The sequence below is a fragment of the Pocillopora damicornis genome, chromosome 11 (genome assembly GCF_964200805.1).
Source record: "Pocillopora damicornis chromosome 11, jaPocDami1.2, whole genome shotgun sequence".
Taxonomy (NCBI): domain Eukaryota; kingdom Metazoa; phylum Cnidaria; class Anthozoa; order Scleractinia; family Pocilloporidae; genus Pocillopora; species Pocillopora damicornis.
Window position 1 is genome coordinate 14,850,110 of NC_142680.1, and position 23,119 is coordinate 14,873,228.

Consider the following 23,119-nt stretch of genomic DNA (forward strand, 5'->3'; position numbering starts at 1 on the left):
AATCAAACAGATTGACATTGATTAGAAGATGAAGGTGACTGCAGGCAAAATAATTATTGATCACACTATCAGCACTGCAATTTCATCATTGCAATTTCGTCATTGCTTGATAGGCAAAAATACTAGTTTACGTCCAACAACATTAACTGTAAAAAGGATTTGCAGCAGTTATGTCCTCTTAATACTCTGTTCTTCAGCAAAAAAATATACATACAGTGGGGCTTCAACTACAAAAACATTTGCAAAATGTAAACAGAAAAAAAATAGTTAAGTCAAAATATCTATGGTATAAGTATTATAGGTTTGACTAGTTACAATTCATTTCAGGTACACGTAAATTGGTACAAATAAAAAAAAAACTATTATTTTTGTTTTCCAGATTAATCAAGTTTGATGTTGATAACTGAGGCCAGCAAAAAGTCACTCATCTGCATAATGAACCCCCTCAAATACAAAGTCTTCCTCTGGTGCTGATGGAGGATAAAAATTCCAGATACACAGAACCGCAAAGGCAGGAAGCACAATTTAAATTTCTTTCCCCCAAAATACCCCAACACCAGCAGGTATGCTGGTGGCCTGTAAGCCTGTATGCTATGTGCGAGAAAAGTTTCACTTCCTTTCCATCATAGGCAGCTTTATACTGCTGCTTGTACTGGTACCAGGCTACCTGCAACACTCATCTATTAGTGGAAACTGCATGAAACCCAGGGTCCTGTGTGATACATTGTGGCTGCTCTTCGTGTTCACCACTAGTGACAGCTTCAATATTATTGTTTTGTACTGCCTCAATTTCTTGATAGCATATGTAAGCTTCCACTCTTTCCAAGACCTGACCATTGCCACATGTGCACCTATTTTGTGATAGGGTAAATGAAACTGCCTTACGATTGGTAAAGTTTTGTAAATACAATCTTTTTTTTTAATCAGAATACAAAAATATACATATTCTAAAGAATAAACCTGAGGTTGAGATTTTGAAAATACTGTAGTATAATATTGTGCTGGACTAGCTGTACTTTTGTTGCTAATAACATTTCTGCAATAATAGCAATGCAGTTAATAACTACTACTATTTTGTATCACTCAGGGATATCAGTTTGCATACACTTTTTTTTTTAAGTACTCTATCAACCTACACTCAATTCATGATGAGAAATCATTATAGCCTTCATCCAGGATTGACAGAGGTAATTTATTTGCCACTTTTAATATATAATGTTACCCATCCACCATCACCAAAATTGATATCCAATCAGCATTTGATTCTACAAGAATCTGGTTTACTTTTTCACTAATCTTTCTCGCTGAAACATCATCTATATGGTTCCATCATAATATCGGTGAATATTGTGTAGATCTTGCCCTATAAATAATTGTTTTTTTATAGCTACACAACTCTTTTTTGCGTACATATGGGTGTATCCTGACCAAGATGCTTACAAATTCATGACACATTTTACTTTCAAACCAAGTTATTGAAAGGAAAGTATAGTCCAGATTTTGAAATTTGACACAGCCCCCAAGCTATAGAGCTGATTTACGACAAGCCACATTTCTCTACCTCAAGTGTCTACGAAGTCTCATTAAAGGCTGATTGATGCCAAGCCTCTCTTTGTCAACTGGATTCCCTCAGAGTACATACATGGGATTCCCACCACTGTTATGAAATGCTAGACGAAGACGAAGGTAGAGTATGATAAAGCACTACTTCAGAAAAACATAGAGCAACAACTGAAGCACTAACTGCCATTAGCTCTCCTTCCATGAATGTAGGCCATTTAGAACAGTCTTTCATTGTGACTGTGGACAAAGGAGGATACTTGGTTATTGACACCTTTGACTTCAGGTAACAGGTACTCAGTATGACTGAAGTGCATAATGTGTATAGATTTCTAGTGGGTTTCACACCTGTCTGTTGAAAACCATGTTTCAGGAAATCATTTCTGTTTGGAAGCTACATCAACCATTGCTTATGCAATTTCGGAAGCACTATCAAAGCTATTTTTGCTCCTAGGTGTAAGCTTACATTTCTCGCAGTTGAGTGGTGTTAAACTTTCTTTCATAAGATACCTTTTAATCAGTAGGGAATCTCCATTCCAATGCAAATCTGTTTACAGAGTTGCTCAGCCCTTGTCATATCAACAGTAGTCCACCACAAGAGAAAACATACCACAATCTGGAGAAATTCCTGATAAAAGGAAAAAGGTACATGTCCAGTACCCCTTCTCCTAATCAAATATCTGGCTTCTAAGCTGGAAACAACCCTATGTACAAACTTAAGATTTCCTGTTGCTGTATATAAAACTATTGGAAATCTGACAGATATAAATTTAACAATGCTTGAACAATACTAGAGAAAGATCACACACAAGCTTAAGTCAGTAGATGTGATTTCCTTACTATTATAGATTCAATTATAGATAAGGATTCACACTATTCTTGGTTTTCAATGCTATTGAGTTTATGGGGGTGTATATTCAATAACAAGACCATTATGAAAAGAACTTCCTCAAACCTCCTCTCATAATTTCTTTTGATCTCTTTTACAAAACATGGGTTAGGGCTAATGCAACAGTGTTTACAGTCTGTTTTACATTTAAAATGTGAAAATATTACCTTTGTGTTAGGTTCTGAAAGATCTCTGTAGTAGCAAAAGGCATTTCCTGCAGCTGCAATCTGTGTTTGTTGTTTTGGTTCTTACAATGATATAACAGATACCAAAACATTTTAACGGTGAGGCTAAAAGTTGTCATTTTTATAATTTTTTATGTTGTTGGAGGAAAGACAGTGTTTCCAGTCCCTTGTTTATGGAACACCTTTTGTCTACCTCAGTGCCACTGAAAGTCTACTTTTGCAGAAGATCTGATATGGCCATTAGGTGAATGACATTCTTTGTGGTATTTTTTTTCTCAATAAAGGTGTTAGAATATAGCATTTCCACTCCCAAACTATTGCCAGTAAAAGTACAGTTAAGTCACAAAAGGTACTCTAATTATTACTTAGTAATTAAAACCAGTTGCTCTATAGCTCCACTAATTAGCACATATGCATTCTTAGAAGCAAACATTTCACATTTAAACTTAATGCATTTATAATGGTACCTCCACCTCTTTACATGACAATCTTTCAAATGCTAATTGCTCACATTTATTTCCCTAAAAGTCTATGGCTATTGTAGAATTGAATCACCCATTGTAAATGAAACATGTTAAAGTTCATCCTGTGAATCTCATTTTAACTTCATGAGCTCTTGGAAGATCTCACAGTGCTCAATACTAGCTAACAATTGATTAAGAAATCTAGAAATTCTTTTTGAGAGTATATTTATCATTATACCCAGTTTTAGATCTTTCAAGTACTGCTTCTAATACACAGACACCATCATATAGAAAGGTAATGGATAAATGTAATGCAAATTTGCATTTCAACCTACTTTACCAGTAAAGAGCAACCCATATCTTCTTTTTCATCTTTTAAAGTGAACCTGGCATAACATATCAAACACCATCAATAAAATATCTTTTTGAAGCAGCTCCACAGTGACAAACATAAACAATTATACTTTTATTTATTTTAAACTGTCACAGTTTACAAAAGCATCTGTAGTACTTTTATTGCAAAAATCATTATCCTCTATTCAGTATTTATTCACTTGATTACTTTTTTTCATGGTATAATTAGTAACTATTTAAAATACTACAGAAGGTCCACATTAGCTTATGTTACATCAAGCTATGCATGGTCATGATAGATAGGTGAGTTAGATCTTGTTTGCTATCATGTATAATGCAACCCTATTTAAACTTTTATGCGTTTTTCTGCATGCCTATATGCTTGATGTTAACTAAGCACAATCAACTTGCTGTGCATTTAGAAACCTGTTAACCTCTGAACAGGATGTGCTGTTAGCACTGTACTTCCACAAATACATACATCTCAAACATCCAAGCTTTGACAAAAAATAATCTCAGGGTTCGAAACTAACGGGTGTCCTATTGCCCGGGGGCATGTAAAATTTGGCTTGGGCAACTGAAATCTTCAGGCCAGTTGCCCCAGTGGGCAACTGGCTTCCTCCATGCAGGGCAACTGCTGGAACTTGGAAGTAATAATAAAAATAATAATTTAAATCACTTAGAAATAATAAAGAAAACAGAAAACCAAGAAAAGTTGTCTTTTTTGTATGTAGCTAAACAGTAAAAGCACCTTGATTTTCAACGCTCGTCAGGGAGTGAGATCGCAAATGCGTCACTCATGTCAGCGGTACACTTCATGAGAGGATGCACAGAAAGATCTTGAATGCACGTGTGTTCAAAATGGCGGGTAAAATTACTCGATTTTTTAGCTCTAAGTCGGACAAAGAACCACAACGAGACAAAGAACCATCCGATAATCTCCAGCCGCCTGCCAAAAAAGTTTGTAGCAACTTAACAGCTTCTAAAAAGTACGACAGCACTTCGAGAGTACGAAAGTTCCTTCCAAAATGGGAAAAGGATTTTCCTTGGATCCAGTTTGCTGGAGGTAAAATGTACTGTAAATACTGTTTGGAAGTAAATGAACATGCAGACAAGAATAGCTCATTCTACAAGGGTTCAGATAATTTCTGAATTGGTGTCATTCGTGCCCATAACAAAAGCAAGCAACACTTGCGATGCGCTGATGTTTACCGCTCAAAACGTAACCCACAAAACCCAATTGAACAAGGTTTGAGAAATATGGAAAGTGCTGTTCAAGGAAAGTTGATGAAATTGTTTAACACAGCATACTTTGTGGCAAAAGAAGAGATGCCCTTCAGCAGTTTTAAGAGCTTGTGTGAGCTTCAAATAAAGAATGATGTAGAGCTTGGTAACACCTATTTCAATGATCATGCATGTAAAAACTTCATTGAATCATCTGCAGAAATTTTAAAAGCTGACTTAAGTGAAAAACTAAACAATGCAAGCCCTCGCTTCTTTTCAGCAATGGCAGATGGTTCCACAGACTCTGGTATTATAGAACAAGAACTTTTGTTTGTCAGGTATCTTAACAATGGGTTACCTGTGAATAGATTTTTAACTGTGCAGTCAGTTAAACATGCAAATGCTGATGGGATTTTGCAAGCAATTGACAATGGATTTAATTATGCCAATGTAATTAATTGGAAAGATGGACTAGTTGGATTTGGTGCTGATGGTGCTTCTGTAATGATGGGTAGACAGAATGGAGTACTCAAGAAAATCAAAGATGATGTCCCACACCTCATTGAAATGCACTGTGTGGCGCACAAATTGGAACTTGCAATACTTGATGCATTTAAGGATGAAAGCATTTTAACAGAACTGAAGGATCTTCTTCAAGGGATTTATAAACATTATCACTATTCTCCAAAGGCTTTACGAGAACTAAATGAGCTAGCCCAAGTTCTGGAACTTAGTGTACTGAAGCCTGTAAGTTTACTTGGTACAAGATGGACCCCACACCTTCACCGGGGACTGAAGGTATTCCTTCACAACTTTGCAATCATTTACACACATTTTCAGAACACAGCTGCTCAAGGGAATGGTGCCAGTGCTGTGATGCAAGTACGAGCCCGAAAAATCACCACACAGATGTCTGACTTCAAACAGGTACTTTTCATGCACTTTATGCTTGATGCACTTGATGTTGTCAGTCATTTAAGCCTGGTAATGCAGAAAGACGCAGTCACTTTAGCGGAGGTGAAAGATTCCATTGAACGCACTCGCTTGTCTATGCAGGCCTTGGTGGTAAGACCTGGTGCAAAGCTTTCACAGTTTCTGGAAGCTGTGGGAGATCATGGTAACCATTTCAAAGGTGTTGAACTCAACAGACAAGATGGAGATATTGCTGCCTTCACTAGGCTTAAAGAAAGAGTAATTGGGTCCATGGTTGCCTATGTAAACACCAGGTTTGCTAATGTGAATACCAATGATGTTATTGCTGCTTTTGACATGTTCAACACTAGCCTGTGGCCTGATCGTGATGATGAACTGACACTGTATGGGGAACAAGAACTGAACACTCTTGTTGATCATTTCAATCTACTTCTTGAAAGAAATGATTTTGATTTGGAATTGGTGGATCAAGAATGGCAAGAACTCAAAGTTTGTATTAAGAGAAATCATAGCCAATTAAGGATGCTTCCCATGTGGCAGAGAATCTTTGCAGAATATTCAGAAAGATTCCCTAACATCCTCATGCTAGTGGAGATAATGCTTGTGTTACCATTGGCCACGGCATGTTGTGAGCGTGGTTTTAGCACCTTGAAACGTATCAAATCAGATTGGAGATCACGCCTGGAAACAGAAACCCTTGATAACTTAATGAGAATCTCTATTGATGGCCCAGATTTGGAATCATACAATGCTGCTCGCGCCTTGCAACACTGGTGGGACAAAGGAGAGCGACAACGACGCCCAAATTTTCAGAGACAATAAAACACACCATACTCACTACTGTAAGCAATTTTTATTTTAATGTCAGTGGGCAACTACCTTTTAGAACAGGGCAAGTACAGTTTTTGGGGGGCAACTAAAAATTAAATGGCAGTTGCCCAATGGGGCAAGTTACCTCAAAAGTTAATGTCGAACCCTGAATCTGCAACATTAGTTTAACATGACTTTCCATGTTGAGCTGAAATTGCAAACACATAGACACCTCACCGAAAAAAAAAAAAAAAAAGAAAAAAAAGACATGGATTACAAAAATACAGGTATTCAATTTTGTAATGTTTCTATACGAGACTCTTTTTTGTGTCTTTTCTTAAATATTCTTCTTCAATCACAATGAACATGGCAGTGAAAATTTAAAGCCAATATCTTTATTTGTGGATGAATTTCACTTTTCTGCAGGTCAATCCACCTCTTAACATCATTGAACGTCACCTTCCAAATTATCACTGTTATGCAGATGATTCACAAATATATTTGTCCTCAAGCCCAATGACTTGTCAAGTCAACAAGATGCTATAACTTCCATGCAAACTACCATTAACAACATTCGCTCGTGGATGGAACATGACAAAATACTTCTCAATGATGAAAAGACAGAATTTCTTGTAACTGGCACCTGGCAATAGTTATCTAAGGTTAATATTTCTTTGATCACCATGGGAAACTCTGATATAATGAAATAGTCAGTTGTTAGGAACCTTGGCTCGAACATTGATGACAAGCTGTCAATGAACTCCCACATCACTAAAGTTTGTAATCCATTTCTTTACTATCTCCACAATATTAGGCGGATAAGAAAACACCTATCACATGACTCCTCAGACACTAATCCATGCATTTGTCTCCAGCCACTTAGATTACTGTAACAGTTTACTCTATGGATTGCCACTGGTACAAATAAATAAGATGCAAAGAGTCAAAACACAGCTACAAGACTTGTTCTTAAGCAACCTAAGTTTTGCCATATAACGCCAGTCTTATCTCAGCTTCACTGGCTTCCCATCAAGTATCACATTGAGTTTAAGATTTTACTTGTGACTTTTAAAGCTATTCACAGCATGGCCCCAGATTATAATTGCAAATTAATCAGGCAAAAGAAATCAACAGACTATTCCCTCAGATCCAGAAAAAAAGTTATGCTTGAGGTTCCAAGAGGCAAGATACTCCCAATACTTGGTGGTAGAGCATTCTGTTATGCAGCCCCAGAGCTCTGGAACAATCTACCCAGCAAGATATCCAGCTCTGTAAAATTTTGAACACCATGTGAAAACATATCTTATTAAACAAGCTTTTAATTTGTAGTAGAGTTTATATTTCGTTTATTTTATTATTTATCATTAATTATCATTTTATTTCATTTTTTATATTTCTATCTGCTTGTAAATTTTATTCATTTTTAGTCTTTTTAACTTATTGTAAGGCGCATTTGACCATGTGCCATAGAAAGTTGCACTATATAAGTTTTAATTAAGTGTAATTGTAAATTGTAGAGATGGAATTACCTTCATAATGAACTTTGATTTCTTATCAAAAGTTGGTTATTATTGAGAAAAGGACCAGGGTATTTAATACAGCAGTTACTTTAGCTACTTATTCTGATATCACTTCTAATTTATGCACTATCACCTTCACCAATTTGTGTATGCTTACATCCAAATCTATCATTGCCATTTGCCAACGTACTTTGAGCCAGCCTAGTGAATATAAGCCAGTCCTCTGATAAACCAACCTTTGTTTGTTAACTCTCCTAAACCAACCACAAGAGAACTGTTTTCTGCAGTCTGTTGGATGTTGCTAAGACAATGCAAACTTCATTACCCAGCACCAAACAGCTTGCCACTAAGGATGATGCTGAACCCATCCAAGAGACCCTTGGAAAAATCATTAAGAGGATAGACATGTTAATTGCCATTCTTTGCACTACTAGGAGACTTGCACGCCAGATCCAGTAAAGTTGTCAGTAACTCGCCAAGTTATTGTAAACACACAACTTACTGGAATTGTGGCATGTACATCTTCTCCAGCAGAGAAGGATTACAGTTGATCTAACACTGAACGTAGTACAGCCTTTTAGTGCTGACCAAATCCTTGCCCTCCAATCAATTGAAACAACAGCTGAGAACTTTACCATTCAATTAGTATGACACATGTTCCAGCTCTATGAGCTTGCAGGTTGGACTGTACCCTCATTTAATCAGAGGAACAAATCAACTGGTCCTGCAATTTAGTATTAAAATTTACATAAAAACCACTCTAAAATTAGCATTATCCAAGCACATCAGTGACTCCTCGGAGGAGACCAAGAATTTCATGAAGAAATAGTGAGCATTATTTGAAGTTTCATGTGACCATCTTGTCACATTAATTTCCAAGTACTCAAGAAGAATACCTTGATTCAAATAATTTAATTTCAAACGAGCATTTTGGTTTTGGTTGTAAATGTTCAACAGCCACTGCATTGTCTGGCTTTGCAAATGAAGTCTTTCTAACCATGGAAAAAGGGAACACTTGTGGTGCTGCATTTCTTGATCATATAGAGGCAATTGATACAGTCAATCATGGGATCTTGATGTCCAAATTGTAATCAGTTGGAGTCTCCCTCCAGTCTTTGAGGAGGTTTTCTCTGTATCTGTGTAATTGGACCCAGCAAACCTCTTGTGGTAATCAATTATCCAAAGACCTTCCAGTCACTTTTTGGGTTCCACAAGGAAGTATCTTGGGACCCTTATAGTTCCTTGTGTATATCAACAAGTTACCTGCTGCTACTCAACTCTCTGAGGCATCATTGTATGCTAACAATACTGTTCTTTACTGCTTCGCAAAAGAATCTTGCAAGTAAGAGGGCAAGTTGAATGCAGATCTCTACAACGTAGCATTAAACATTTGCTTAGCATTATGGCTAACAGCAAATAGACTTACTTTGAACCTTTCTAACACAAAATCCATGCTGATTGGAAGTAATAGAAGATTACATAATATTGCCTGATCATCTCTTTCTATTTTTGATTGTGAGTTAGATAGCATAGATAGGTTTTAGTATTTAGGGGTTATGTTGGCCTCAGACTTCACATAGTTAGCTCATGTAGAGTATGTAATTTCTAAAGTTAATCAACAGCTCTGTCTTTTACATAGGATCAAACATTATAACCCTTAAATGCTCACAAAGTATTCTATAACAGTCTTGTTTTACCAGTGTTTAATTATGCTGATTTAGTTTGGGGTGACAAAAACAATGTGTCTCTTATGAATGACCAGCAGGTTCTGCAGAACAAGGCCACAAAAATTACTCTAAACAGGCCACTTTATTCATCAGCTACTGATGCCATCATAACTTTAAAGTGGCTCAATCTAGAACAACATATATTTTATCATCGCTGTATATATGTTTACAACTGTATTAATGGCCTTATGGATCACTCAATGGAGCTACTGGCAAACAGGGACATTCCTAACTATAACACAAGAAATAGAGACATGCTTAGACTAGCCCTTGCAACCAAAAACTTGGGTAAACAGAGAGTGTGTTATCACCCTCTGAAAGATTGGAACAACCTAGACAAAGCCACTACCAATGCACCTGACATTGTGAATTTTAAGCATAGCATTTTTGGCAGCTTTTCTACTTACTGTTATTCTTCTTGTGTTTCAAATGCAGCCTTTTGTCAATTCTTGATATATTTTTTGTATGTATTTTTATTTCTAGGTATCTTTCATTTTACTGTATATGGTCTAATTTACTACTTTTAATCTAAGTTAGGACCTTTTCTAGAAAGCACAATGATGTGATAAAAGTTTCCAATAAAAGATTATGATTATCTATGATAAGATGATAATCCAACTGTTTCCAAGCAGGCTAATCATAAAACAAGTAACCTTGGACTTTGAAAAGGTGCTGTGGGTAGAATTCAGAACAGTCCTGTCAGCTGTATCCTTTCAGAGCTACATTTTCCATTGAATGGAAGCCGTGTGGAGGAAGGAACTTATGGTTATTTGTTTACCTGTGTCTAAATTTTAGGACAGTTCACACTGAATGGATGCAAATCTCATGTAACACAAGTTATAAGCATTTTTAGCCCATGTTTTGTTCAGGTTTCATATCAATGGTTAATATGCAAATATATACAAATAGGGTTTATTGATGCACATCAGATCTGTAAAGAAGAACTTATTGTTCCAACTCTGTTTGTTTTCAACTGAGTAAATAAATTGTATGTGTATGTTTTCAGATGTGATAGTTCAGACTTCAAAAATCCTACTCTGAGGATGATGCCATGTACAAACCACAGGAAAGTTTTCCAAAAAACCATGCATGGAATTAATAATTCTCATGATGGGAATAAGTCATTTCCCATTCTGAGGAAAAATCCATTTATAAATTTTACCTGTAGTTCACTTTTTACAATAGTACCTTCATTCGATTTGGTTGTTTTATTCCAGTTGCAGAACGGAAGTAGTAAAATAGTCATAGGGGAGGGCTGGTTTGTACCATCTTTCAACCATAATACTGTTAATCAAAGGCGTATGATTGAACATTTCAGTCTACATCATGTGTCAACGGCAGATGATAAGCAAATGTCAGAACTCACACAGGCTTTTGAGGTGGTTAGAGGTGGGCAACTGCACTGATTTTTGGCTTGACTCATACACGTTTATCGACTTTTAAAGTTCCTGAAGCTAGGAGGTGAGTGACATTTGAAAGGAGAAGAAATAGGACAAAGTTCTGGAGGTTCTCTGCCTTCATGTTGACACCTTGAGAGCTGATGCCAAGCAAAGTGAATTCCAGTGTGCAGTGAGAAAAGCTCTCAATGAAAAAGAATGAGCAGTGCTGGTTGGATTGAAAGCTGCATACTGGGCAGCAAAGGAGCAGCTTCCAATAAACAAGAATGAAAGTCTCATTTCTTTGCTTGCACAGTAATAGCACCCGAGCATAGGTAACCTCAGTCGTGGAAAAAATACAACTTAGACAAGTGATGTAACAGCCAATGATAAGCTGGGTTCCATTGTTACAGTAATATGGTCAGGAATTGACAATAAAATTGTCTCAATTTGTGAGCCTGTTCATTGACGAAAGCACTGACACAACTGTCCACAAAAAGCTGGCTATTTATGGTCATGTTCTTGATCCAGAAACATTTAACCCATCTGCTTACTTTGTAACAAAAGTCAGACTTGAAAATGGAACTTGCAAAGCATTGGAGAAAGATAGGCACTAGTAACTTCTAGTAGCACAAAATGAAAAAAGTGTTTGGCGTTTTTCTGCATCTTTTATTCAGGATTGGTTTGTCATTTTTTAAAAGAATGATTCAGCTTTACAAATATTTGACTGTTTAATGCAATAAACAAATCAAAACTGTGAAAAGCATACAAACTATATCATACTGGTAATAGTTTGGATGATATCAGTTTCTCGAAGTTTCAAACTCATAGTTTGACCCACACCATTTTTTAAATGACCCAATTTAAAATGTCATGCAAGACATATGACCCACTTTGACGAAATTCTAGATTGAACACTAAGTATGCTAGTACATACTACTAAAACTACAACCACCAAAACCACCAACACCACCACCATCCAATTTAATGTTTTACTAGGCCCCTACCAAAAATAGACTCCCAAAATCAGGGGTGAGAACCATACTAAAGTTTTGTCTGCTGAAAAAAGTGGGTTATGTGGCAAGTGTTTCAGTCTACCCCTTAATTGAAGGGGCAGGGTACTGGTAAATGTCCTTAACCAACAATTTCATTTATTTCATATTTATTACACAATACACTGAATTCATAAATGGTGGGTGCATGGATAAGCCTGGTTTTGAATACTTAATTGGCAGAGAAAAATGGTGCAAAATATTCACTCCCGATCAATCCCATGTTCATGCTTGCGACCACAATACTACAATAATGCCATCTACATTTTGCCATAGCAACAGTTGTAATGCCAATCAATGTTGTTTTACAAAAAATTCCTCTAGCACTGAGCAAGAAAATTCACTCTCAAAGACGGCTGAGCTTGATGCTGTTAACTCCAACAAGATTGCACTAAAGGTGAATAAATTTATGCAGGAAACTTGCAGTTGTGCTCTTGGTTTAAAAGGTAGCCCATGTGCCAAACAATTTTCAGAGGAGACTGTTCCTTACAATTTGAATACCTGCCTTGAACTTTCCAGTGGCAAACTTGACCTTGTAATCCTGGCAAATATCCAGGTCCTCAATGACAGAAACAGAGAAGATCGGCTCCAAGAGGGAGAGAACAGTCAAGGGAATTCTCAATCAGTGCCTGAACTCAAGAAAGTAAACTAAACATACACAGATGGTACAGACAAGAAGCATTGAGCTTTTACAAGGAAATATGGGGGATAAAACATGCTGAGATGAACAACCTTGAAATGAAGAAAGAAGTTTCTTCATAAACACAAAGAGTTGGCATCGTCCATTGAAGATTACTCAAGCGAGATTTTTTAAAAAAATGCATTACAGTTAATATCACGCTTATTTATCAACAAAAGTAAACATTGGCCTTATCTGTTATAGAAAAGCTGTTTGCACACATGACTTCAGTTGGAAGACGACTTAGCTCTCAAATCATGCCCAAATTTGAATCAAATAATAGTGACATCATAAGGTGTCCAGAGACTTCTTGAATCTCTTAATGTGGATAAAGCTAGTGGGCCAGATGGTGTGCCAACATATATTCTGAGAGAGCTATCACATGAGCTGGCACCCATCCTGGCTTCTCTTTTTCAACAGTCATTAGATCAGGGTCAGTTGCCAAATGACTGGATTAAAGCTAATGTAGTTCCAATTTTCAAAAAAGGGAAAAGACCTCTAGCAAGTAATTAAACACCAATATCTCTTACTTCAGTAACATCTAAAATACCGGAACACATTATATGTCATCATATTTGGAAGCACCCAGAAGATCATAATGTGCTTAGTAATTTTCAACATAGTTTCCGTAAGCAGAAGAATTGTGAAACTCAACTTATAATGGCAATACATGACCTAGTTAGTGCAATGAACTCCAAGAAACAGGTTGATGCCTTTATAATAGATTTCTCTAAAGCTTTCAATGAGTACCTCATCAGAGGCTGCTCTATAAGCTAACTCATTATGGAATTCAGAGCAGCTTGTTGTCCTAGATCCAAGTGTTTCTCACTAAGAGAACACAGAGGGTAGCCTTTGAGGGTGTTTTATCAAATTAGTGTTTTGTAATATCAGGAGTCCCTCAAGGCACAGTTTGAGGACCATTGCTGTTCCTGATTTACATTAATGACTTGCCCTTATGTATTTCATCAACAATGAGATTGTTTGCAGATGACTGTTTCCTTTATCGTAGCATAAATAGTCCAGTTGACTGCCAAAACATACAGAAAGATTTAGATGCCTTTACTAAATGAGAGAAGGACTGGCAAATGTCATTCAATGTTGATAAATGCCATACCAGCCACTTCTCCACTAAAAAATCTAATTTAGATACAACATATGTTCTTAATAATCATGTTCTCACTAAAGTCCATCACCATTCCTACTTAGGTGTGATACTTTCTGAAGACCTTAAATGGTCAGAGCATATTGTGTAAATGACATCAAGTACTAAACAAACTCTTGGTATCACTGGGAGGAACTTTAGAAATGTCTCTGTAGACTGCAAATCCAAGCTTTATCATAGTTTAGTTAGGCCTAAGATTGAATATGCAAATTCTGCCTGATATCCATATCTACAAAAAGACATACATCATCCTGATATGATCCAACGTTCAGCAGCTAGGCTTTGTTTCAAAAATTATTCCAAGGAACCAGGAGAAGTAACTGATATGCTAAATAAATTGGAGTGGCCATCTTTTGAAGGAAGACGAATTCTCATTGATTATCAATGTTTCATTGGATTGTTTATCCCACTGTTGATATTAACAAAGATATGTACCTTACTCCTTTCCCTCGCACCTCAAGGAGTGGTAGCTCCAAAACCTTCATAAGACCACATTCAAATTGTAATCAATATGCATTCAGCTTTTTTCCATGCTCAGTCAACCAGTGGAATAGACATCCAGGTAACATTGTAAATATAGATGATAATTTAAAATTTACATTACATACATACATTACATATATATATATATATATATATATATATATATATATATATATATATATATATATATATATATATATATATATATATATATATATATATGTAATGCATGCTCACTAGTTTTTCTAGTTTGAGCACTCTGGCATGGCTTAGATGATCTCACATATGTGAGATCACTTGAGGTGGCTATATGGTCTTACCCCCATCCTAGCATCAGCACTGCACTGATGAGGCCCAGAAGGCCGAAACAGTACTGTCTGCAGTTAGTTATATATATATATATATATATATATATATATATATATATATATATATATATATTTATTATTGATGTTTATTTATTATTTATTTATTATTTTGTTGTATTTCTAATGATATGATGTATTGATACGCTTTATCAATTCATAAAGTAGAAGAAGAAGGGTGGCACAATGCTGGGAATTGCTCTGTGAGTAGGCAGTGTGGATTATCTCTATACTGGTTAATCAAGCTCCTGGATAAAGAGGCAAGACTTGCAGCCATTCCCATTGGGGCTGTCTCAAACAGGAAACTGGAGCAGGTCCAGTAGAAGCAGGTCAAGCAGAAGCAGTACAGAAACCTGCAGGAAATGCTATTTAACAGCTGAGAGAAGAACAAGAAGACAGAGAAGATGCCGCACAGCAGCTGATAACCAGTTCCCATCTCAAAGGCCCGATACAGCAGCTGATAACCAGTTCCCATCTCAAAGGCCCGACACATGGGAACTGAAGAACTTAACAAAAACCCCAACAAAAAAACGGCTCGCTCAGATGCCAACAAGTTTGCAAAAGAAAATGAGAAATAATATTATAACCTTCTAAAATTTGAGGAAGGATTGGGGCGAATTTAAAGGTTTTATTATTATAACAAATATGGCAGTCTGTAATAGAGCTGAAGAGAAGTACCATCAACTGTCTAAATCATTCAGGTAAATTCCAAGTTACTTATTGGACGACCATTTTCAACTAAAAGCCTTATTTTGGACGCTGGCCAACTTACATATAGGCGTTGGCAAAATGACCGGTGTTCGTTTAAAATGGCGGATTTTCCCGCAAAAAGTTATGTTGTTACAACAATAATATGCAACAGCCGACATTTACAAATTAAAATTGGGGTTAATTCTCTACCGAAGCAAAGCTGACTTCTAGCTATGAAATAGTACGATTTCCTGATATCGTTGTCACCGTGGAGGTTGCAACCATATTTGAGTGTCATTTATTTTAGACTAAGTTCTGTGATCATGAAAACAACCTCCACATCAACTTACAAACCGATAAAATATCCTAACTGCGCAGTGAACCAAACAACGGACCATCAACACCTTTTGTTCAGCTTTCTGAGAGCCTGATTCCGCGAACAAGTACATCGATGACAGACAATATAATATTTGAGACTGTTTCGGCAAATTCAAAGGGTTAGTTTGAGGCGATGATGCAACAGTCAACCTCAAATAAACCATGTTCACCGAAATCAGAAAGATCATCAACACATCTTATAGGAAAGGAAGCTTAGTCTGAATAATGCAGTTGATTAACAGTTGGCTTTGAAACTTAAATACCACTAACGTAATGAAAATGGTTCGCAAACCTTTAAGACGCATTGATCCTGAATTACGATGACGTACTTCTGGTGTGATCAGGTTCCAACTGCGACCATTCGATGCTCTTCCATAACTTCACGGACTTAAACCTACATTTAGGATATACGAGTTGAGATAACCTTAGAAACAATCGTTACGAAGATATTTGAAATAGCTACAAGGTAGATTTCGAAAACTATCGAGTCCGACGCAATAGTATTTCACACGTAAGTGTTGCCGCCACATGATCTGCAAGAACAGCTATGAATTAAGTAACGGAATTTCCTATACAAAATCTGACTTACCGTAACATCTTAAAATTAAAGACTAATATTAACATGTCGAATCCTTCCCGAGACAAGGTCAATGTGAACTGACCTCGATGACCTAGCGATCTGTGTCCTCGTGTGTCACACTATCATGATCACGTGATTCTCTAAACTTTAGAACGCGACACCAGAGTAAACGGTCAGCGGTCTTTTGATGTCATATCCTCTCACTGAAAAATATCATTTTCATTCTTACTATTATTTTATTACTATGTTGATAATTTTCTGCTTCATAAATCAGCTTGGGAAAGCAGACAGTGATGCACACCTGTATCTAATCATGTATTTCCAGGGCGTTAAGCGCGTAAGAACATGGCAACATAATTGTCAAGCTAATTGTGGGAAAAGAATAAAGGGGTAAGTTTCTAAAGAAACTGTGGTGCTGCGTCGGTGGGAGAGTAAAGCAGGTAATTTAGTGTTAACAACTGGGTTGAAAACGTAAATTAGCCACCGTAAAGAGTAAAAAAGCTGACGTTTCGAGCGTTAGCCCTTCGTCAGAGCGATTAGAGGAATTGTGGGTTGTGTGTGGATTTATATGTAGAAGGTGGAGCTACGCCATAGGTGGGAATATTGTGACGAGAAAACAGGAATAAATTAGTTGAATGAAAAGCGCTCGTTGATTCCGTGGGATTAAGGGTGCCGATTTGAAATATAAATTTTTGTTCTAGTGTTTTACGGCTTTCCGAACTGCCTAGATGTAAGGAAAGGCCGCAAACTGCCATATGCTGTTTAGAATGATAAGGAAGATTAAAGTGTCTAGCGACTGGCTTGGATGCGTCCTTGTCATTTATTTCCACATCGCGAAGGTGTTCTCGGAATCGCTCACCCAGTCGTCTTCCTGTCTCGCTGATGTATAACTTATTGCAATAAGTGCAAGTTATGCAGTAAATAACATTGGCGGAGGTACACGTAAAGTCATCAATGATCTTAATGGATCTTTTGGGTCCCGATATTTTCTCTACGTTATGAATGAAAGGACAAGTTTTGCATCGTGAGCGAGCGCATTTAAAAGTTCCAGATTGGTCATTGGTATGAAATGAACTCCTGACTAAAAAGTTGCCTATGTTTTTGTCACGTTTGAATGAAGTAAGTGGGGGTTGCGAAAAGATAGTGCCAGTCTCTGAATCGTTTTGGAGTAATTTAAAATTTTTAAGAATGATAGATTTAACTGCGTGGTTGTGAGGGTGAAATGTAAGAGTAAATGGAATGCGATCCGTGTTCTCCTTCTCGGCCGTTTGTAGTGCTGCCTGTCGATCGATTTGTTGGGCACGGTGGTAGCCCGCTTGAACGACAGAAACAGGATAGCCGCGTTTATCGAAAAACTGGCACATTGCCTCTGATTTTTCGGAAAAATCAGAGTCGTCACTACATAAACGACGAAGTCTGAGAAACTGTGAAAAAGGTATGGATTTCTTGACGTGTGATGGATGTGAGGATGAATACAACAAGTAACTATGTGAATCTGTAGGTTTGTAGTAAACACTAGTACATAAGCCGTTGCCTTCAATTGAAATTTTGATGTCTAGAAAAGCCAAAGAATTGTCGGAAATTTCCCAGGTATATTTAAGAGCCGGATGAAAGGAATTGACGGCGGTTATAAATTGAGTGAGCTCCTCTTTGGTAGAGGAGGTAGCGCCGATGCAATCGTCAATGTAGCGGCCGTAGAGTTGAGGTTTTGGGCCGTGGTATTGGCTAAAAAATTGATGTTCGATAAAACCAACAAAAAGATTGGCGTAGCTGGGTCCCATTATAGTACCCATGGCCACGCCATTAGTTTGTTTGTAGTAGTTACCACCGAATGAAAAGCAATTGAGTGTGAGCACTAGTTCGGCCAGACGGAGTAGTGTTTCAGAGCTAGGTTCCTTAACAGTGCGTTGATCGAAAAAATGTTTGAGGGCCCGGAGACCTTCGTCATTGGGAATGACAGTGTAAAGAGATGTTATATCCATGGTGAAAATAAGTTTGTTTTGGTCGAGGAAACTAAAGTCACGAAAAATTTCAAGTGCGTGTTGGCTGTCCTTAATGTAAGACGGTAGAGTTTTGACGATAGGTGCCATAATTTTGTCTAAATAGCTGGAAATAAGTTCAGTGGGACAACTGCAGGCAGAAACGATGGGTCGACCTGGGTTGTTAGATTTGTGGATTTTAGGTAAAAAGTAAATACACGAAGTTCTAGGAGTAGTAATGATGAGATTTTTAGCAGTGGCCGGCAATTCTTGTTTAGCTATGAGATCGTTAATCGTATTTTTGACAATGTTTTGGTTAATTAAAGTGAGATCTTTGTCGACTTTAGCATAAAAGGAGGTGTCAGAAAGTTGCCGCAAAGCTTCTTTTTGATAGAGGTCGGCCCGCCAAACAACAACTGCACCGCCTTTGTCGGCCGCCTTAATGACAATGTCTTTGCGTTTTTTTAGACTTTTTAGTGCCGACCACTCTTCCGAAGAAAGATTGGAAAATTTGGTGTGACGATTGAATTTAAGTTTGTTGATATCGTGGCGACATTTTTTGAGGAAAAAATCTAAAGATGAGAACTGGCTCTCTGGGGGAGTCCATTTAGACTTTCGAATCTGGAGTGTTTCGAAAGTATCTTTGTTAGAGGTGTTAGAATCATCCTCTTTGTCATGAAAAAAGGCTTTCAACTGAACGCGGCGAAGGAATTTTTCAACGTCTTGCTTAACTGAAAATTCGTCGGTTTTTTGTGATATGGGAACAAAATTTAAGCCTTTGCTGAGAACTGAACTCGAACTGAGAACGTCAGCTTTTTTACTCTTTACGGCATAGGCGGCCCAAGTTCACGTCTCGAGAAAAAGCCAACGATGAATTCATGAACGCGTCACGCGTTGTGTGACTCGGTGTTAAGTTACGGGAGGAACCGTTGAAAATTTGAACACGTTATAAGGCATAGTATGGGGAACGAAATATGGTCGATTTATAACGATAAATATTTCGAAATCTGAATATTTTACACGTAATATCAATAAAAAATTACTCATGCCCTGTGTATCCGTCGAAGTTTCTAGCGATTTCTGCTGTTTTAAGCTTGCTTTACCATCACTGTTAACCATGTAAATTGGCTTTTTCTCGAGACGTGAGCTTGGGCCGCCTGTGTTTACGGTGGCTAATTTACGTTTTCAACCCAGTTGTTAACACTAAATTACCTAATTGTGGGAAATTGTAGCAAATGCTGTTGGAAAGTGCTCAATACACATGGGTGTAGAGCAAAATACAGTTCAAAATAAATAAAATGAAACACGAATGATTCCCTGTAACCCTGAGTTTCGTGCTTACGCACCCGTCAGACAGATTTAATCTCTCTGTCTGTCTGTCTGTTTCGAACTCCTTAAAATGCAACTTTAATCGAGAGGCCGAAATGTTCATACCTAGGGGACCCGTAGCGGGTTCATTTCAACACACGCTGTGACCACGCAGAAGGGCATCAGATGCAGCCGTGCATTTGCGTTCGTCTTCAGTTGGTATAAAGTAATCATTGCTCTATCGTTGTGCTTGTCCTCGGGAGCTCTTCAACATACAGTCCACACATCAATCATAGTGGCCGAGATAGTCTCAGTAAAATGTTTTCTTCGAGCTCTAAGATTTCGGTCCGGACTTGAGGCTCGCTCGAACAAAAAAAGCAATACCAAACCGATCAGTACAAAATACATACTGCAGACCGGGTAGAAAATGCGGCTTAGGTACAAAATGCAGACTGAGAATTCATACTGTGTTTTCGTCTGTTACGTGATAACATGTCATCTTACAACCTACCGAGCGTCACGCAATTGATTTTCCGCGATCATCTTTCATCATAATGGAATATTCCTTGCCCGTTTCTTCATATAGTCTTCTTACTTTGCGCGCGAGTAGGTTGGTGTGATGTCTGTACAGAATTTACCAACTTAATAAAAGTAGATGTGGATGTAAATGGGATGTCACTATTGAATATTTAACACGCGCAATATTTGAGAAACAATTGACAGCTTTGCAATTGGACTATACGTTTTAACTCTTTAACCAATATTTGTTTATTTTGTTGACAAAAATGCGGACAGAGACCAAAACTGTTCCTTCGACTTGATATATTTTCAACGTTCAGGGGTGTACACACACTGATTTTCACATATGTGCCTTATATTTTTATTGGCTTACATGAGGAACCGGCGAATTTTTAGAGGGAAAAGCGAAGCGTTCCTTTCGTGATTAGCTATTTGTTTACTTTTCTGGTGGTTTTATCTCTCCTCTGTTTGGTGGCTACGCAAATATCAATATGTGAAAATCAGACTATATGAAGGCTTGAAATTCTATTACGATCGATTGTGGCCGCTTTGTTAAAAACAAAAGATATCGAGAAACGGGCAAGGAATATTCCACAATAGTGCAAATGTTCGTGAAAGATGAGGGTTACTAATATTTTGATGCTAGAGCAACATTTGATGCCTGATTATGCCCACCCAGCCCACCCCACAAACACACACACACACACCAACAAAAAGGACACTGTCTGCCTGATGACCTCTGCCAATCCCACCTTCAGCCCACACAACCTTTTTTCCAATTCTCATTACGACGAATGCGCAAGTTTTCCTATCACACAACTGCCCAAAAACAAAAGAAAATTCGTTCTATTAGTCTTGATAGTTCACATAAACCGAATTCAACTGTACCTAAATTCAACAAGTCCAAGAAATCAATACAAACTTAAGCCATAACATGAATGAGCTGGCTCCAAGAGCCCTTTGATTGTAACCTGGAGTTAGAATAGAATAGAGTGGCTTGATCGTGGAAAGGAACGTATAATGTTGGAATGTCGACAACAAAGCCGGAATCTAGTGAAATTAAGTATACAATACAAGATTACTGAACCAGCGTTTGAGGGTCGAGAATAATTGACCCCTACTACCTTCCCCCTGGCGTGCGAGTCAATAATGCATCTATCTATGAACTTTATTTTTTAATGTCAAAAGTCGTAAGTCACAACGTTGATGTGGTATAATGACTTTTGAGTTATTTTTTCCGACCGAAAATGATTTTTTCGCTCCAGTCCCTCTGTGCTTACTTGTAGTCGTCGTCTTTGCTTTAGTCTTGGTCGCTTAAGCTTCCTATTTTATTGCCCAAAAATCAAGTTTTTTCTCTCTTCATCGTTTTTTTCTCAAGCAGGTTTCTATTTCAGCTATAGTTTCTACTGCTTTACATATATGATCTGTGGCAAAAGTTTTGCATTACTCCTTTATTTATTGAAAAATAACTACCGTTAGATGTGTATCCACATCATAATGGGAGGGGTGGGAGGAATTTTAACAGGGTTACCTGAGAAAGTATGCAGGTATAGTGGTTTATTCTTAATGAAAACAAATTCCACGAGTACCAGTAAAGGGAGAGAGTGCCAAGCTGTGTCATCAATGATTATCAATGTTTCCTCTTATTTCATTAAATATGCTAGATTATCCACCGTTGATTAAGTTGTAGGCCGAACAAGCACTGTGCTTTGATAGCAGGACAACACTGGCTTTAAACTACACAGGATCGAAAGTGAAAGACGAACGTAGTTTTCCTTATGTATATAGATGCTTAAAAAATCCACTTGCGTCTTGAAAGACTAAAATGGGCGTAACTGACGTTTTGCAATGTCCGTTTCTTTGCGTGGAACCTTGTTGCACACTCCTTAACAACATCAACAACAATAAGCTCATAAATTTGTATCCAGTAAAGGAATACATTTATGATGAAAAACAGAGAAATTAAATCAAATGATCATCACGCCACAACTATAACATGTCTCTGATCTGCTATGTCGTTGCCATAAGTGGTGATAACTTTAGGTGAAGAGGTGATAACTTAAGTTTATCAAAGGGCATTTTACAAATTTCCTTGCTCTAAAGAAAAATGACCTTGAAGAGGGATGTTCTCAGCAATAGGAAATCAGTCGGGATATCTGTGAAACATTTCTCCTATTCAGTTGAAAGCGTTTTCCCACATGCTCTGACTAAAAGTCAATAGTAACTTGACAAAGATGCTAAAGGTTGGGTCGAGGAGAGTAGAAAAAAACGAAAGTAATGTCCACTCCAGTGGGAGTGGTCTTAGCATATCTATGGAGAAATTAGCTGTCACCCAACCATTATTTACTATCTGATAGCCTACTTTTCACAAATTTTCAATGAGCTCGTTTTACATACATGTTGGGTGTTCTACTAAAGTTACGCTTGAAAACGTTAGACATCACTTGCGGTAGCGTGTAGGGACACTATATTTAGACTCAGGTCGCTCCAAAGGTGGCACGCATTGAAGGGAACACCGAACTTTTTCAGCTCTTGGTCGCTAAAAATCTCTTTGGCTTTCGTCTTCCTTAGAATCTCGGGGCATTTAGGCATATTTCTATCCCTTATGTTATCAAGCATCGAATAATATTCAGCCAAAAGTTGAGAGTATTCCTTGACATCATTGTTTTCATGAAGGTCTTTAGGACCCTTATAAACTACTGCATGCTCCCAGTCTGCCCACAGAGTCATGTAAGGCGTTCCCACTTGAATTTCTGCCGCTGTTTTAAGCTTAGGAATTGCCACCTTAAAATGGAGGCGTCGATATCCTGATTCTCTCCATGGCCAGTAAATCTTCACTCTAGCGTCGGAGCTTTCTAATGTTGGTCCACAAACGCCATAAC

At 37.6% G+C, this 23,119-nt stretch overlaps 2 protein-coding genes and 1 pseudogene across 13 annotated transcripts in view; 2 read left to right on the plus strand and 1 right to left on the minus strand.

Moving 5' to 3' along the window:
* Window positions 1-20,397, minus strand: part of LOC149037738 (uncharacterized) — a 71,601-nt gene extending 51,204 nt beyond the window's left edge. For 10 of the 12 annotated variants that reach the window (XR_016181406.1, XR_016181403.1, XR_016181404.1 and 7 more), the window contains exons 1-3: window positions 19,845-20,397; window positions 16,441-16,634; window positions 16,144-16,245 (exon numbers count right to left, since the gene is read on the minus strand). The gene's annotated coding sequence lies outside the window, so the exon portion shown is untranslated. The remainder of the gene's footprint in view (window positions 1-16,143; window positions 16,246-16,440; window positions 16,635-19,844) is intronic. The other 2 variants (XM_089188469.1, XM_089188470.1) reach the window with 2 other exon arrangements.
* LOC149037743 (zinc finger protein 862-like) lies at window positions 3,975-6,431 on the plus strand. Its single transcript, XM_089186381.1, has one exon. It carries the CDS (start codon window positions 4,713-4,715, stop codon window positions 6,429-6,431), a length of 1,719 nt encoding a protein of 572 aa, XP_089042507.1. The 5' UTR covers window positions 3,975-4,712.
* LOC149037744 (uncharacterized) lies at window positions 8,119-12,746 on the plus strand (annotated as a pseudogene).
* Window positions 20,398-23,119: the final 2,722 nt, after the last annotated feature.

What these genes read in the sequence shown, in the direction of transcription:
- LOC149037743 (XM_089186381.1), top strand. Translation starts at nt 4,713, where the DNA reads ATGGAAAGTGCTGTTCAAGGAAAGTTGATGAAATTGTTTAACACAGCA.